This window comes from Prinia subflava, chromosome 5 (genome assembly GCF_021018805.1).
Source record: "Prinia subflava isolate CZ2003 ecotype Zambia chromosome 5, Cam_Psub_1.2, whole genome shotgun sequence".
Taxonomy (NCBI): domain Eukaryota; kingdom Metazoa; phylum Chordata; class Aves; order Passeriformes; family Cisticolidae; genus Prinia; species Prinia subflava.
The window spans coordinates 14,059,917-14,075,582 of record NC_086251.1 but is presented as its reverse complement, the minus strand read 5'-3'; the positions used below and the strand labels follow the sequence as shown (position 1 = coordinate 14,075,582).

General features: G+C 37.8%; 1 protein-coding gene across 10 annotated transcripts in view; it reads left to right on the top strand.

Moving 5' to 3' along the window:
* The window catches only part of PLEKHA7 (pleckstrin homology domain containing A7), a 146,435-nt gene that overhangs the window by 128,114 nt on the left and 2,655 nt on the right, over positions 1 to 15,666 (top strand). For 8 of the 10 annotated variants that reach the window (XM_063398086.1, XM_063398079.1, XM_063398082.1 and 5 more), the window contains 10 exons: positions 1,068 to 1,176; positions 2,036 to 2,274; positions 3,234 to 3,422; positions 3,697 to 3,814; positions 4,660 to 4,739; positions 5,136 to 5,336; positions 8,440 to 8,592; positions 11,096 to 11,229; positions 12,067 to 12,209; positions 15,448 to 15,556. In XM_063398086.1, coding sequence (XP_063254156.1) covers positions 1,068 to 1,176; positions 2,036 to 2,274; positions 3,234 to 3,422; positions 3,697 to 3,814; positions 4,660 to 4,739; positions 5,136 to 5,336; positions 8,440 to 8,592; positions 11,096 to 11,229; positions 12,067 to 12,209; positions 15,448 to 15,545 — 1,464 coding nt within the window. In that variant the 3' untranslated portion in view covers positions 15,546 to 15,556. The remainder of the gene's footprint in view (positions 1 to 1,067; positions 1,177 to 2,035; positions 2,275 to 3,233; positions 3,423 to 3,696; positions 3,815 to 4,659; positions 4,740 to 5,135; positions 5,337 to 8,439; positions 8,593 to 11,095; positions 11,230 to 12,066; positions 12,210 to 15,447; positions 15,557 to 15,666) is intronic. The other 2 variants (XM_063398080.1, XM_063398081.1) reach the window with 2 other exon arrangements.

Sequence of the window (15,666 nt, the reverse complement as noted above, 5' to 3'; positions counted from 1 at the left end):
TGTTTGTGTTCTTGGCACCCTGTTTGCTGATCTGTAACCTGGCTGAACATATTTCCTGATTTAAGACAGAAAGTGGAAAGCAATTTATATGCCTTCCTTAGCTCTATGAGGTGTAACAGCTTTTACTGAAGGTTTTTTTCCACCCTCAGCCTTATAGGATTAATTAGTAGCTATTTTGCAGCTCAGAGCAAGTGATGAATTCTGGAGTTCTTGAGCAGTTTGTAAGCAATTCTTCACTTAAGTGTTTCACTGCCTTTGCTTCCTTTAATAGTATTGGTTTTACTAAGTTTATTCTTGAAATTTTTGAAATCACTGTTAGCAGACTTTAATTAATAAGATGACAGCAACTATTTAAGATGATTGGAATGACTGAAATGGTGGCTTCAGGAGCCAGGGTGCAAGATGCAGCTCAAGGCAAAGTCCAGTCTAGAAAGCTTCCCCTTCTTTCTTTCCTGCTGGAAAGCCTTGGTAAAGCAAATAGGATGCAAGATGAGACCAAATCCTGGAGCAGCAGGAATACATTGTTTTAACCTGTAATACATCTTGGCAAGTAGGCCTAACAACTCAAATATAAGCAGAAATTAAAATTGTCAGCACTTCTGAGTTTGTTTTTTGCTTTTTTTAATACTGGGTATTTCCTCTAAATGTAACAAGATGGTTTGTAATGCTGCTTTAGCAATCTTAAGTTTGATAGCTATAGGATTTAAGAACAAAGTTCAAATTAAAGGTTCTGGAAGCTCATTTTATGTAGAACAGTAAACACTGTTTTTGTAATCTGAACAATATTCTATAGAAATATAGACTTGTTTCATTTCCCCTGTTTTCTATAGGAAGTCTTCCAAGAGTCATAAAATGCTCTAATAAATTTTATGGACAAGATGTGTTTGTTGGTGTTCTGTCGTTTTAAATTTTTATTTAAAAATAATTATTTAACTAATTTCTAAACCTATAAGTTTCCATGTAAGTTCTGAAATTGCAGTTTTGTGGTATCAAAAGAAGGAAAGCCTAATAATAAATTAAAACTGAGCTATAACTGATTTTTTTGTTTGTTCTACTACAAACAACAGGAGAAAACACAAATACAAAAAGACTTATGGAGAATTGAAGATGTTACAGCTGGCTTGAGTGCAAATAAAACAAACTACAAAACCATAGTAGACTCTATAAAGAATCCAGGTAAGGAGAACATGATGAAAAATAAATACAATACCAATGCAGCTGAGTCTTTGAGTGCAAATAATCTGGAAGTTTGTTCTGCTGCAGAAAATCCAGTTAATTCTGCTTTTGGATGTGTCAGAAATCTCTGCTGATTGAGCGCATTAACTTGGTGTTTCTTTGCTTGAGGTGACAAAAAGGTTTTTGTTGTTTGTTTTCACATACCAATGTTCTAAAATGTAACAAGCCATTAAAAAAAGGGAACAACAATAACAATAATGGGCTGAATTCTTCAAGATGCAGAAGGGGTTTCTGTCACATGCCAGGCCCTTACCAGTGTAGTATCTGTTCTGCATCCTGTTCAGGAGCTTTTCTCTGTGTTTTCTGTGGGTTTATTTTTTTTTTTCCTTTGAATGCAGCCCAGCTGCCCTTGCTGCAGTTGCCTTTCCCCTCCTTCTTCAGGCAGGTATTTGGTGGGAAGAGCAACACCAGCTCTGGAAGAGAGGAAGGGAAAGTGTGTGTGGTCTGCATTGCAGTGGCTTTCAAAGACAGGACCTAATGCATTGGAATGGCAAGAGACTGTGAACGCCTACTGCAAAATTCACTTTGTATTTAAAGTATCTTTCCTCACCTTTTACATACAGAGATAAAATAGTTCTGAGATGGTCTAGATCTGTAGGCAACTTAAGGAATCTGTGGCACAGGGCCAGATGCAGCTTATGGACTGATTTCATAGGACTCCCAGGCTTTTCTTTCCTTTGCTCCCACTGCGCTCCATCAGGAATTTTACAAGATGATACTGAACTGTGTGTTTGAATTTTGGCCTGAAAGACTTGCTGGACCCTCATCAAGAAATATTTTTTGTCTATTTCTCCCCTAGAGAGAAAAACAGTGCCTTCATTTTCTCAGTCTTCAGTGCCTTCCTTACCAGCTTCCCTTGCTGCTGTGGAGAGCAAACTTTCAGTCCCGCAGAGCCCTCCACGCAGTCCGGTTAAATCCCCTCTGGAGGTCAGGCTGTATCCACAGCCTTATTTCCAGACCAGGACACAGCACCAAGCACAGCAGCTGAAAAAAATCGAGCCACCTCTTCAGTCACCAGTAAAGCTCAAGCCAAAGGTTGTAAGTACTGCTCTTTTGTTTTTCTCCCAGTAGCTTCAGTCGGTGTCTCGGCTGCCTTGGTGGTTCCTGGATAGGGGTGCACCTACGTACCCCCTGCCCAAGCAACTCCGGCAAAGCTCCCAGGCACAGAAAACACTTAGCAAGCTTAGTTATAGTGATATTCAGCTCTTAGCAGTGATCAGCTCTTGTGCAGTGATTCTCAGCTCATAAGCTTGCTAAGGTGCCTTGGCAGACGCAGGGAGAGAGAGGAGAAGCGCTGTATGGAGTTCCACAGATGATCCTTTATTGGCATCCTCCGTGAAGGGTTTCAGGGACAGCTCTTCTGCTGAGCTGGGGGAAAAGTGGGGTTTTTATAGGGTACCGAGGTTTTGAGAAGTGGTCTAATAGTATGAGTCGGGGTAGAAAGTGACCTATTGTCTTACAGGGAGATAAGAGAGGGTCCGAGCACGGGAGAAGGGTTATTTTGGCCTAGTCACCATGACCAGGCATTTCTGTGCCCTTAGGCGACTGCCCGCCAGAGAGACCTACCAGGCCTCACGGCTGCAACACTGCTCTTGTGAGGTTAATGCAGCAGTTTTTCCATTTCCCTTCTGTCAGCAGCCGAGGAAGTGGCATGGTTGGGAAGCTCACAGAGTGTGGAGGCACAACAGGGAGGCACTTTGGGTGTTTGTGTTGGAACTGAGCAGCAGCACTTGCAGCACAATATATGTGGAGCCTATGGTACAGTGGCCATAGACTGGTTTAGAACATATTAATGTTCAGAGCCTTCCTTGGAAATGCTTTGTGGTTGATTTGTTGGGTCTTCCTTGGGCTTTAAAGCCTCAAGCTTCTGGTGGGGACAAAGGAGATCACACTAAAGCGGTCACGAGTAATCCGTATAATGCATTGGCCTTATTTTGTAGTTTATGCCAGACTGTTTTCATGCTCTTTGCCAAATCCCTGTGCTTTCCTGTTCCCAGGAAGATGAAGCACCGCCCAGACCTCCTCTCCCTCAGCTGTACAGTCCTGAGGATCAGCCACCAGCTGTCCCACCCCTCCCGAGAGAAGCCACTGTCATCAGACACACCTCGGTGCGGGGCCTGAAGCGTCAGTCAGACGAGAGAAAGAGAGACAGGGAGCTTGGCCAGTATGTGAATGGAGATTACAGGGTGAGCACTCACACACCTGTACACCTGCACTGCAAAGATGGGGGAACCTTGGATAAAATATATTATTATTGTCTGTAAAATGTATGGACCTTTAATAAAGTAATCATGGTATAGAATGGCAGAGAGATAATAATGACATAATAGTAATAATGATCTGTGCCCTGTAATAATGGTGTAGAGAGATGTAGCAATCCAGAAACAAAGCTTTAGGATTTGTTTTAGGATTATTAAAACTGGCTGTCTGTGATTTCACTTGAGCATTTTTTCTGTATAGGTGGAACTGCGTTCATACGTGAGTGAACCAGAGCTAGCAATGATAGGAGGTGACCTCAACCTCCCTTCCAGTGCTTTAATAAGCCCTGACAGTGGATACCAGACATTACCTACCCGTGGTAAGCCAGGAATTTATAGAGTTGATCTTTAACAGTACTGTCTGTATAGGAGCTTTTCTCTTGTAGGATTTCCTGGAGATGATCCTTCATCACCAGATCACTGTTTTTAGATTAACTGTTCAGTGGACATTGAGAGATTTTGTGCTTTTTAATGGTGCTGTTACAGACAATCAGCTTTTGGCAAACCAACTTAATATATTAAGCTTAAAAAAACCCATGGCAAAACAGGGAATTGGCTATTAGAATGTCTCTCATATTCAGAGTTATTTTTCCTCATAATTTCTGTGCTATCTTTTGCAAACTCTAACTATTTTTAAAACACCTGTATTGCTATTAAATTGTAACTGATAAAGTCTATGAATATAGTGCCCCAAACATTACATCTGACTTGACAATCCATCCCCACAGTGCTGTGGTCCTGTAATTGTTTCAGAGATGAGGACGGAGTTGATATTTGGGCCAAAAGCAAATAGTTTCTTAGCCATTTGCTTCTTATTCCTTCATTTCTGACTGTGAATAAGGTTTTATTTTCTTAATAGATGTGATTATTTGTACAGTCTATCTATGCTTGTACAGTTGAGTTCAACCTATCCTTCATTTAATATAAGCTTCTCAATTATTATAGATTTTCTGGATTTCAGTCAGTAGTGACCTGAAGTGCATTGTGTTTGGCTGAAATGAAATTTCATGCCTCTTATGATCTTCTGAATTGCAAAATGTATGCTCAAATAGTAACCACAGAATGCCACAGAAACAGTAAAATAAAATAAAATATAATAGCAACCTTATACTTGTCTTATTTTGCTGTCATTTGATTTTAAGGCATTCTTTTTTTCCTTATAAAGGTTTGTCTGGATCAACTTCCAGATTGCACCACTCATCCACCATTTCATCGTTTGCAACACTTCGAAGGGATAGGTCCAAGGTAAGTTTAAATAAACATGTAAAGGAAAATAGATGTCTGAACTGTTTGAAATAGTTAAGCCCAGAGTATATTTTGTGTGGCAGGAAGTGGGACTGCAGTAACCTGGGAGAGGACCGAGAGCTGTGATCTAACAAAGTCTCCAATTTTTCACTTTCTTAAATGAACTGGAAAACAGACAAACAACTTACTGTATTTCAAATAGATTTATAAATCAAGGTTTAGAACAAAAAATCAGTAGTACTAATAGGAAATAGAGAGTTGAAATATGCAAAGAAGTGCAAAGTTAATAGAATAAAATTTAATAATGACATAGGAGAAGGAGTTCATTTTTTTTGGTATACTTCGTACAAAGTATTAATTACAACATGTGTTTTGTGTGCCTTGTGACTTCTCCAGGAGAGACCAAAGAGTGCCTTGGAACGTTTATACTCTGGAGACCACCAAAGAGGCAAGATGAGTGCAGAGGAGCAGCTAGAAAGAATGAAGAGACATCAGAAGGCATTAGTGCGGGAACGCAAGAGAACTCTTAGCCAAGGAGAAAGGCAGCCTGTTTCATCTCGGTCTTTCATCAGGCCCGTGTCTGCAGACGTAGGCTCAGTATGTTAGATATGCCTTAAAAGGACTAAACTAAAAATATCTTTGGATTTATTTTTCTTTTTTTCCCCTGGCAAGCACTTTCACTTGAGCGTGTGTGATGCTTCTAGTCCAATTAAATCAGTGTTCTGTGGTATCAAATGAGTTCAGAGAGTGTGAGGAACAGATGATATTTTTTACTCATAGTTAAGGTAAATGTAGAAGGTTCAGCAGGTAAGTTGGTCAGAGGTTAGTGATGAGTGGAGATGCCAGTATATTGGGGTGATTTCAGAGCCATGATTTTTTTTTTCTTTGGAATTGTATTTAGGAAGTGTCAGAAGCTTGTACAGTTTTAAAACTGCTTCATAATGGAATGGGCCTTTTAGAATGTTCTTTCTCACCATGGGTATTTTTCCTTTTAATTCATAAATTAGCGTGCAAGATAGTCGGTGGTAATATCAGACCAAGGTGGTGCTTGTTTGTACTTTTTAAAAAAGATGATAAATGAATAATCAGCTCTAAAATCTAATCATGCTGATTAGGAATTTATGTGAAAGCTAATGTATTTTAATTGATACAAATTGTAGAATGTATAAAAATGTAGAATATTCTAATAAGGCTCAAATTTATGCTGCTGAAGAGAAGTATTTTTGTTGCTTTCTGAGAGTAAATGCTGTGCAGATGATAAGTTTATAATGATACATTTTGGATACTAACCAAAGCAATTCTAATTGGTGAAGTTACCCAGTTGCTCACTTGGTGCTAAACCAGGATTGTACTGTAATTGCACTTATGCTGTGGTCTTTTAATTTATTTTTTATTTGGTCCACTAGAGCTTTAGAATGAGCACATTGTTTTACCTAATTCATTGCACAAGATCTCTTGCTTTTGAATTTGTCACTCATCATACCTAATGCCTTTTTTTTTTTTTTTTTTTTGCTTGTTTTTAATTTGCAGAATTTTGTAGTTACTTTAAAATTTCTAACTGGACTACTCAATTTTTACCAGGCTTAATTGCATTTAGTACATGTGTGTCAATTGCTGGCATTAAAAAACTTCATAATATTCAGCTTTTCATTCCCACTGTTCTGTAGCACTAATTTGCAGCCAGTTATTTGTATTTACTTTCCCAGTAAATACGAGTGCAATGCTTGGAGACATTCATCTGTTTTGCAATCACAAATTCTTTAAAGACAGTGCATAATGTTTGGAAATTGTAATACTGTAGTACCACTGTTACTTTCATACTTTAATTGGAAGAAATAAATCTGAGCTTCTTCTGTTTTCTGACTCACGTAACATACACAAGTCAAATTGAAACATTTTCATAACACTTGTTATTAACATTTGTGGCAAACACTTTATCAATTTGGGTGCCATCTTGGTCTTTTTCTTGCTGTAAAGAATTAAAATAGAGTTTTTCAGCCCTAGTAATGTTTTGTAGAGGTCATCTCTTGTACCTATAGGGCTTTGATATGCAAAAGCATGTTTGATAGCACAATTACTTACAGCATTACAATTATTTAGCAGCCACAATGGCAAACAGTTAAATGTATAATTGAAGTGCTGCTCAGTGTGTAACATTTGCTTTAAACATACATTGTATGTGTAATTCTAATTTTTAATTGGTCAGCTCTCAAGTGTAGGATGACATTTTAAGTATTGATCACAGTACATGAATTCATTTGTTACATACAATGCCTTTTTAATGTAAAAGTTGCAACATCAAAGCCAATAAAAGTACTGCTTCGTAAGAATGGTTTGATGTTTTTCTTACCTATTATATAACAACAACTTGAAAATGATACTGTGTATTTAAAATATACTATATCAATCAGGCCTGGTTCGAATATGAGTAGAAGGATGATGAGTTTGGAGTACCCAAATGAGAAAATGTTCTTTTCTCTGTTGAATTCTGCAGCGTATTAATTTTTGAGATATAATTGCCTTTTACCTACTTAACTTTTTAATATACGTGGAAGATACTTATCTTCTGAGTGAATACTGAGAGCTTGTGCATGAATAGGTTTCAATTAGATTTATTAATGCAAGTGACATAATGAAGTCTAAGGACTTCACCTGGAGTTCAAACTTCATCCAACACAAGCCAAAGATTTGTAGCAGAAATACTGGAGATATTTTTAAGAAACATAAAAGTGGCACTTTCTCCTGTTGATTCCCTCAAAACCTTGAGGAGATAATGTTGTTGTTGTTGTTGTTTTTGTCCCTTCTTTTTCCCACTGCTTTTAATATCATGTATGGTAAAGTTGCTCAGATCTACGGGATGGAACGATGCTACAATTGAACCTAATTTTTTGAACAAAAAGGTGTTGGTGGTGTCCTTAAGTGTGAGTTTATATGGAACTGTATTGTGTGAAGTTGTGAAGGGACTACTGTGCAGTGATTTTGGGTACTCTACATTATGCAGCTTAGTTTAAATATGCTAAATTTAAATATCAGTAAGTATTTAATAGTTCTGATTTATATTTCTAAATATTTACCTTTTAATGACTGTGTGGAAGACTTTTGCAGGTAGCTAGACTCTTCTTTTGGTAAAGTCTGAAGAGCTTAAAAGTCGATTATTTTTTAATTCAAGGCAAGTTAATGCTAATACACAAAATAGTATCAACTTTAAACTCTAGGTATTATGCTAAAAAGATACATCAAAATTTCAAGTTGTGATTCTCAACCAGCACTGTAAACAGCCTTTCTGTGTAGTGGTTCAGAACCATACAGCACTGCCTCTTTACAATGCCAAGAACTACTCTGTCAGTCTGTAGGCTCACTGGTAGTGACAGCTGTGCTTCCAAAGGTGATGTTCCACGTGTAGCTGGTTCCATGTTAATCAGCAAATGTAAAATTTGGGTGAATAAATTTCTTAGAATCTTATACTGCTGAACATGTAAAATTATACAGTACTCTGAGATCCTCACAGCACAGCTAGAAATCAAAACTCCCACCCGTGTGTACGGAGAAATGCAGTTTTATTTCCTTGCTGTTGCCACCTCAGGGGTTTGCCCCGCTGTCTCTTTCAGCAGCACCGTGTTCGCAGTAATAATATACAATGCTGTATGGTGAGTTTGGCAGTATGCTTGAATGCTGTTAATTGTTTTGTGTCTATTACCAGTGGAAACGAGAGCAAGAATTTGATTTGCAGTTACTTGAGAGGGCAATTCGTGGAGAAGACAAGGATGAAAATGAATGGTTAAAAGTTCAGCCAGTAGCAGTGACAGAGACAGACCTGGAGCCTCAAGACTATGATTTAGATATCAGCAGAGAGGTAACACTCACAGTCTTTTGCCTCCTATTCTCTGTCCCAAAATATTAACCTTTCTAAGTTTTAGGCAGTGAATTCTCATCTTTTCTTTCAAAAGTTAACTGGAAGTTTGAACTAAAAGGAGTCTTTTGGGTACTGAAAATTTATGACTTGACACCTTTGTAAGGTTTGTGTTCCTATTGTGTTGTAGTGGAAAGAAGAAATTGAATAGTTGGCTCTACTCTTTGAAATACATATCTCAGGCTTTATAAAGGGAAGAGTGATTAAGTTAGGAGAAGTTCTATAAATTGGGGAAAAAAAGACAAGAAGACAACATGATGAGTATTTAAAAGTGAGAAATGGGAATGAAGGAAAAGTTAGTTCCCCAGAGCCACCTTACTGGTTTTCATGTTGAATGGCAAATGATGATAGAGAAGAGGAAGCACTGCTTTATTTGGGCATGAACAGAAAACATGTTTCTGTCAGCTTTTGAAATGACTTGGTTGGTGTTCTGGGCATGAGGTCTTTTCTCAGTTCCAGTAACCGAGGAAATGTCAGTTTGAAATGCGATTGAGCCATCTGGTGGGAAAGAGAGAACACAGCAAGTGGAGAGGCTTCAGGGGGTACCTTGGGCTGTGCTAAATGCCGTGGGGCATGGAAAAACCAGTAAAACTATTAATGATAATTAGACTAGTAAGCACCTGTACTCTTTTGAAAGCTGTTGGCAGAGTATCATTTTACAGACAGAGATACTTGTAAATGATTTACTCTGTGAGTCGTTACCTGTTGAACTCTCTGAATGAATGTCTCTTTCAGTTCATCTTTGTATAATTTTTACAGAAAATACAGTGCTTCTGTAAACTTCAGAAACAGAGAACGACTTCTGTTCTCATGCCTTTCCTTGTTGCACTCTGCTATTAATTTTTCTTTTGCAGAAGGCCCCTGGGGCTATAGGAATCACTTTGTACTTCCTGTATGTCTTGGATAGGAGACATTTTTTGCTCGTAGGCATTTCTGCCCTGCTTCAGAGTAACTGAAGTAGCTCTGAAGCTCTGAGTGTAAAGCTTCTTTGTCAGTTTACCCAGGTTAGAATCATAGATTTGTGTTGGAAGGGACCTTAAAGATCATCTAATTCCCATTCACCTTCCACTGAACCAGAGCTCCATCCAACCTGGCCTTGCTGTTCTTTTCCATTTCAATGTTGCCATTCTCTTCACCTGGCAGGCACTTCTGTGTTTGAGATACCTCTGTGCCTCAGAAGGAAATAAACTCAGTCGTATTTTTAAGGAAATCCATCTGCTGTTGTGATGATTAATGGGTTTGATATTCTGAAAGTGATGGGATGAGCTAATGTAGGTTAGATACCGTATGGAGATAGAGATATAAATTAAAAAAAAAAAGTATATATCTGTCTATATCTAGACCTCCAGAGAGGAGTTGGATTGAAAAGCAGGGAAGTGTAGTGGAAAAATGAGGATTTTTCTGGAAGCACTGGCTTTGGGTTTCCTGAGAAGGAAGTATAAAAACTTGAGGCTGTGATTTTAATATGGTTGAGTGTGCCAGTTTGTGCTCTTGGCATGAGATTTCCTGTGAATTACTCAGCCTGTAAGCACTGGGGGTTAGGTCAGGCCACTTTACATAATCCATTGAATTAGCATGAACCAAGGTCAGTGGAAAAAAAATTAAGATTATTTTCATTGAGAACTTTAAATTTTGAAAACTCATTTCCTCATGAGTGTTTTTAACAAAATTCTGATAAGAGGAAGAAAAAAAATAGTTCTCCTTTACTTGACTTCTCTTTATTGACACATCTTCTATTTTTGTTTTCAAAAGCAGTCTGTTCTGTATGATAAGAATTGATTTTCAAAGTTTGTAAACTTTCATGGGGTGGCATGAAAATTTCCCACTAAGTAGTTTATCCTAGCAAAAAATTGTTTCTAGCTTTCATGCAATCATATTAAAATTTTCAGTCTACAGAATCGATTTATGCAATGTGCTGTTACAGTCGCAGAGCGTAGTGTGTTTCTGTTTGCCTTTTTTCCCCTCTGCAGCTCACAGAAGATTATCCAGTCTGAAAAGAATGACACCCTGGGTTAAAACGTTTGGTGATATTTCCTTTCAGATGTAGGAAGTTCTGGCTAGCATGACACAAATATCATGACATTGATATCTCAGGTTGCCCAGTCAGTCTCATAGAGGTTGCTTCTTTCTGGTATAGGAGCTTTAGGCAGTGTCCTACTTTGGGCTCTAAGCCTGAGCTGAAGAAAGGTTTTCTGTTGATTCTGATTTCTTCTGTAATCCCTTTAAATATTTGTTCAATCTATCTTCTGAAGAAAAAAGAATCAGAGGGAACAGTGTTGAAAGGGCATCAGCTAGATATCCAGAAGTGTTTAACATCAGGTACATGTACTGACTGTGAAAATCCATGCTTTATTCTTTTCACTGTGTTCTCCCATTGAGGAGGATTTATCTCAATTTCTTTTAAGTCTTTGTTATTGAAAACTCGATGCTTGCTTTCTTTCTACAGTTGTCAAAACCTGAGAAGGTTGTAATTCCAGAACGTTATGTTGAACTGGAGCCAGAAGAGCCTCTTTCTACAGAAGAACTGGCGGCAAGGCAGCGTAAAGCAGAAAAGATAAAGAATATTCTTACTAAATCAAGGTTAGGTTTTAGGGTTTTTTCCAATTCTTACACAGGGGCTCATGTTAAACATTGAGAACTAATATCATACAACAATCTTTACTTTACTTTACAATTTCTGTTACTTGAAGGTAACTTGTAGCTTTGAGAAAATGCCCTCAGAATTTATTTGGTATACTACCTGCTGCTTCCTAAAACAAGGCAGAAGACATGATGGATTTTGTTTATGTCCATTTTCTTGTTTAGAGAGTCCTAAAACCGTAGTGAGGCCTTACCAAACAACTTGCAGATGTGAGTGAGGTGGAAGGAAAGACACAAATCTGGCCAAAAGCAGAAGAAAAGTCAGCATGAGATCAAATTTCTGTTGTGGCCAGAGAGCTAGAGTTGTGAAACAACACTTTTGGCTACTTACAGCTAACATAGAGTCAGCTGAAACATTCAGTTTCATTAAATTTGTCATGTCAGATACCTGCTCTCCCTTTGGAAGGAGTGCAGCCTGAGGATCACGAGGTTTTACCTTTTCATCTGAGCACTAGCAAAGAATTTTACTAACAACTTCAAATAAATAGCACTTTTGTAGTGCTTTCATTTAAGCACATGAAGCATATTTTTAAAAAAGGACTTTCAGATGTTCTTAAGGCTGTGCAGAAATTGTGACTGAATGTATGATGGCTGTATCATTTTTCCTTGCATGCTGTAGGCATTTGCATACAACATCAACCCTATTTTAAAGAACTGCAATAAAATATGGAGCTTGATAAATGAGGTCTGAAAACTGCTGTGTGAATCCAAGCTTGTTCTTATGTGTATGGTGGATTCTTTTGCAAATGTTAATGTTGTTTTTCGCTTTCCCCCCAGTATGCACAACCTGCAGCCTACTGTTGCCCAGGACAAACACAACTCGATTGATTTAGATTCACAGCTGCAGGAGCAGGAGCGCATCATTACCATTTCATATGCTCTGGCTTCTGAAGCCTCTCAGAGGAGCAAGGAGGTAGCAGGTAATGCTTAGTTATTTACAAAATAACAGCTATTCCTTACCAGCTTCTCAAGTTGTATGGGGTTATTGCTGAACTCCTGGTGTAAGAGAAAGTTTTATTCATTCGTATTCAAAATAGTGAAAAGTGTATCTAGGTAACAAATGGAGAAGGGTTAATGATTTACACTGAGTATTTGGCATCCAGCAGACAGCATAGAGGCCAAAATACTATGATCGATAAGTTTAGAGCTTGGAAACTTGCTCTAACTAATAATGCTAAAAAGTATAACATTTTAATCTCTATAATCACATTAAATCAAATATTTCTATATTCATTTTTAAAAAGTAAATTGATCTGTGACTTCAAAAAAAAATCAAGGAAAGAGGATTTAAAATATTTTTTAAGAGAAAAATTCCCTGATCCAGTGATTGAGATGAGGCTACAATCATTTGCAGCTTGAGCTATGTGACAACAGGCTGCCACAGACCTTGTTAAATGGGGATTGGCATGTTTCTGTTTGGTGACCAGCATGAGAGGTCAGAACAAGACAGCTGTGCAGGAATTCTGCTCGATGCCTGGAAATTAATAGATCCTTTGCACTATGTTGCTAAAAGAGATAATTTCACTCTTGATTGCTTTATAGTTGAAATAAGTAAGAAATGTCAAGAGATTTGTATCACACAATAATCCCTGCAGCAGCGATTTCCCCAAGTGTCTGACTGGCCATTTATAACTGGCACCATTCACTGTTCCAGTGGAGAATGGAAATAATGGAAACTTCAGCTGTGATGGAGAAAAAATACGCACATTTCTCATCCAAAGTTGTCAGTTTAGAGTTACGGCTCTTGCCGCAGCAGCCCTTAAGACCTTCCCCTTAAAGACGGATTATTCCAATATCGGAACGCGTCGCGTGCATCTGCAGGAGCAGCGCTGATTGAGTGTGGCTGTACACTCAGGGATGCAGTGCCAGCTGAACCTGAGGGGAATGGCACTTGGAGGGGATGGAATACATTTCCAGGATAGGAACCTTGAGGCTTCAGAGAGTTTCTGTGGGTAATTTAACCAACGGGCAGGGATAAAATGGTTCGCTGAGGAGGCCAGATGTTACACAGCCAAACCAAACAAACAGAAAAACAGAATTGTAAAATCATGTGAGCATTGCAGGAATAACCTTGTGGCCCTTCAGGCCATTAGTGTATCAACAGGGCTTTCCACAGGTGCTTTGGTCCCAGTTCTAGTGACCAGAACCTTGTAACAGGTACTCCAATCCTTTGGTTGTGGAATGGGAACCTTTTTCATGATGTATGAGCCAGTGGAGCATTTTGCCACTTGAGTTCTAGCTTCTGCTGGGAAAAGATCATACATCTGGGCTAAGATCAGCCCAGATGAACACAGCTAGTACTTGAAATTATTCTTCTGTGTCAGTACAACAAGAGCAGAGGGCCTGCCCTACTCAAAGATCTTCTTGGGGCCAGTGAAGTTATTTCTGGGTGTGCCTGAACTTGTAGCAACTGTACACTACTGAAATAGGTTTAACTTTTTGAAATGTTGTGTAGTGAATCCAGTATACATTTCATTACTATAAGTTTTTTATTTATATATTTTAATTTTTTTACATTTAATTGTCTCAAAAGTATGATCCATCTTTTTTTTAGAAGTGTATGTAACCACAAAAATCTTCTTAATTCTTTAATTTTCCTCAAAGAGGGAATTAAAGTGTGTATTGGCACTGAAATGGTTAAATGCTGCTTCAGAAAATTTGCAGTCAGTTGTGAGATAGGTTTTAGTTAAATTTTCTTTGTGAAGCATAGCATCTGCCTCTTTTGTCTTTGACACTTAAAGAAACCCTGACATAGTGGCCAAAGACTAAGGTTTTTAAGGAATTCCAAATGTTCATGTTTGTGCAGAGCTTTTGTTGCCACACTTGTACCTCAGAAACTCACCTCTTGAAACGTGTCTTGCTTTGATTTCAATTATTTCTTACTCTTTTAAAAGCAAACACCTTTCATGGTATTCTAAAAAAAAAAAAAAAAAAAAAAAAAAAAAAAAAAAAAAAAAAAAAAAAAAGCCAGAGTGGTTTGGTTTAATAGAAAATCAACAAACCAGAAAGGAGTTTCAGGTCTTTTAGTTACAGCCTATTTTCTGATCATCTAAGATGATTAAAAAGAAAAACATTTGACACTTTGCACAGCTGATTTTACATTCTCATTTAGTCTCATATTACAGATTCCTTCACATTCTTATTTTTGTAGTTTGATTTTTGAGGTATGGGTTATCGTTTGCTTCTTGATGATGAAGCAGACCACATATGAAAATCCCAAACTAATTATGCAGATTGTTTTACAAACATTTGTTTATGAAAAAGTCTGTCAAGTTAACTTAGCCCATTTTTCGGGGGCAATCAGTTATGTTAGGATACTATGCTAATATAAATCTTGAAAGGTAAACTGTGTGTTTATCTAATCTTAGCATTTTAGAGTTGTCTCTGTTCCTAATAAGAGATCAAGCCTTTGAGTGGAAATCATGCCAAAAATCTGGAAGATTTAAGTCAAATACAAGAGTATTAAGAAGTAGTTTCCTATGTTGTGTGCTTTGGCCTTCCAAAACATAAAAGCAGAATTTTAGATTGAGTTTCAATTTCTTCAATTTTATGATTATTGTCTTCTAATACTATACCATTACTCTGGTTTATAAATAAGGATACTTTTAATCATTGTATTCTTTATCTTGTATTTTCAAACTGAGATATGAAAATGTATTTACTGTATCATGTACTGCACTAAGCAAAATGGTATATGTAATTTTGTAAGAATTATTTTTCTATATATTATTTTGGTTTCTGCTCTCTGGTATGTAGCAAAGGAAATGTTGAAAACCTGTACAGCCTCAGTGAAGTCTGGAAATCAAATTAGAAAATATAAGTGCCGGTCCAGAGCTTCAAAAAGCTTTAAAAGCAGGGCTGGTGAGAGTCTGTCAGTGTTGTGTACCTTCATAAGATTCCAGTGAAATTTCATCTTAAGATAGGTTGTCCATATTCTCATCCAAAGAGGAATCTTTATTCATTTAATTTATGCAAGGAGTAGAAAAAAGCAGCAGGTGGAAATGTTGTTTACCTTGTGTTCCATGTGACTAAAATAGTGTAGCACCTCATTCATTGCTAACAGGGTTTCCTATTCACGTGGTAGAAAATTAAGGTGACTCCGTTTATGATGTGAATGTTTGATTGTGCCGCCTAATTCCTGTGTGTGATCCCTTCTAGCTCAGCAGCTGACCTATCCACCCAAAGCACCCTCACCTTCTGTACCACAGCCACCTCACTCCCCCTTAAGCAATGGATTTCACTACACATTTGTTTAAACACCTTCCAAGTAAGAGCTAACTGCTCTCTGCATGTCTCATTTGCCGTCGTGCCTGTGCTGTGGCTTGCTAAATTTTAACTTCTTTACTAAACCGAAATCACATCCGAATGAAAGCATGC